Below are 1,578 nucleotides of genomic sequence, written 5' to 3'. Positions count from 1 at the left end.
ATGTCCTCAGGAATCTGGACCCTTTTCATGGACGGTGCTTCGAAGACAAAAGGGTCCGGGATCGACATCGTACTAAAACCACCCAGAGGCAACATAGTTAGACAATCTATTATAACTGGTAAATTGACAAACAATGAGGCCGAATATGAGGTCATGATTGCAGGTTTTGAACTGGCCAAAAGCTTAGGTGGAGAGGTGATCAAGGCCAAATGCGACTCCCTCCTCGTAGTGAATCAGGTTAACGGAACCTACGAAGTTAAAGAAGACCGAATGCAAAGATACCTAGATAAGTTACAAGTAACTTTGCACCGATTTAAGGAGTGGACTTTGCAACATGTGCCTCGAGATCAGAATAATGAGGCTAATGATCTTTCAAACTTAGGGTCATCAGTCGAAGACAACGAGCTTGATTCAGGAGTCGCCGTGCAACTCATAAAATCAATAGTCGAAGAAGGTCACGTTGATATAAATTCCACGAGTTTGACCTGGATTGGAGAAATAAGTACATAGAGTATTTGACGACCGGAAAGCTTCCCTCTGATCCAAAAGAATCTAGGGCCTTACGCACGAAGGCAGCACGATTCACTTTGACCGAGAATGGGACCTTGTTTAGGAGAACGTTAATGGTCCATTAGCGATATGCTTGGGACCGGGAGACACCGAGTACGTTCTAAGAGAAGTTCATGAAGGCACTTGCGGAAATCACTCCGGTGCTGACTCATTGGTTCAAAAGGTAATCAGAGCCGGTTATTACTGGATCGACATGGAAAAAGATGCGAATGACTTTGTCCGAAAATGTGACGAATGTCAAAAACACCCGCCAATGATTCACCAACCCGGAGAACTGCTCCATTCGGTCTTGTCACCATGGCCATTTATGAAATGGGGAATGGACATCGTCGGCCCCCTTCCATTGGCACCAGGTAAAACTCAGTTTATTTTGTTTATGACTGACTATTTTTCTAAATGGGTTGAAGCACAGGCTTTCGAGAAAGTTAGGGAGAAGGAAGTCATCGACTTCATTTGGGATCACATCATATGTCGATTCGGGATGCCATCCGAAATTGTGTGTGATAACGGGAAACAGTTGATCGACAGCAAAGTAACCAAATTTCTCGAAGATCATAAGATCAAAAGAGTCCTATCAACACCTTATCATCCTAGCGGGAACGGGCAAGCCGAATCAACCAACAAAACCATCGTCCAAAATCTTAAGAAGAGGTTAACCGATGCCAAAGGAAAGTGGAAGGTAATCCTACCTGAAGTTCTTTGGGCATATCACAAAACCTCGAACTCCAGTACCGGGCTACCCTATTCTCATTAGTTTATGGTGCTGAAGCTCTAATACCGGTCGAAGTCGGAGAGCCGAGTATCCGGTTCAGATATGCAACAAAGAAATCAAATGATGAGGCCATGAATACGAGCCTGGAATTATTGAGGGATACTATAATCGAAGAACTAATCTTTAATATTTTAATGTAGGTGACTTAGTACTCAGAAAAGTCACCCTCAACACCCGTAATCCTAATGAAGGAAAACTGAGCCCGATTTGGGAAGGACCGTACCAAATTCTCGAAG

General features: G+C 43.8%; 1 protein-coding gene across 1 annotated transcript; it reads left to right on the top strand.

Moving 5' to 3' along the window:
• Positions 1–510, top strand: LOC138901078 (uncharacterized). Its single transcript, XM_070188809.1, has one exon. The coding sequence runs from the start codon at positions 1–3 to the stop codon at positions 508–510; it is 510 nt and encodes a 169-aa protein (XP_070044910.1).
• The last annotated feature ends 1,068 nt before the right edge of the window (positions 511–1,578 follow it).

Source organism: Nicotiana tomentosiformis, chromosome 11 (assembly GCF_000390325.3).
Source record: "Nicotiana tomentosiformis chromosome 11, ASM39032v3, whole genome shotgun sequence".
NCBI classification, from domain to species: Eukaryota; Viridiplantae; Streptophyta; class Magnoliopsida; order Solanales; family Solanaceae; genus Nicotiana; species Nicotiana tomentosiformis.
Note: the sequence above shows the minus strand (reverse complement) of the source record. Positions and strands in the feature narration are given on the sequence as shown.

Coding starts and splice junctions, on each gene's coding strand:
- LOC138901078 (XM_070188809.1), top strand. CDS start 1: ATGTCCTCAGGAATCTGGACCCTTTTCATGGACGGTGCTTCGAAGACA.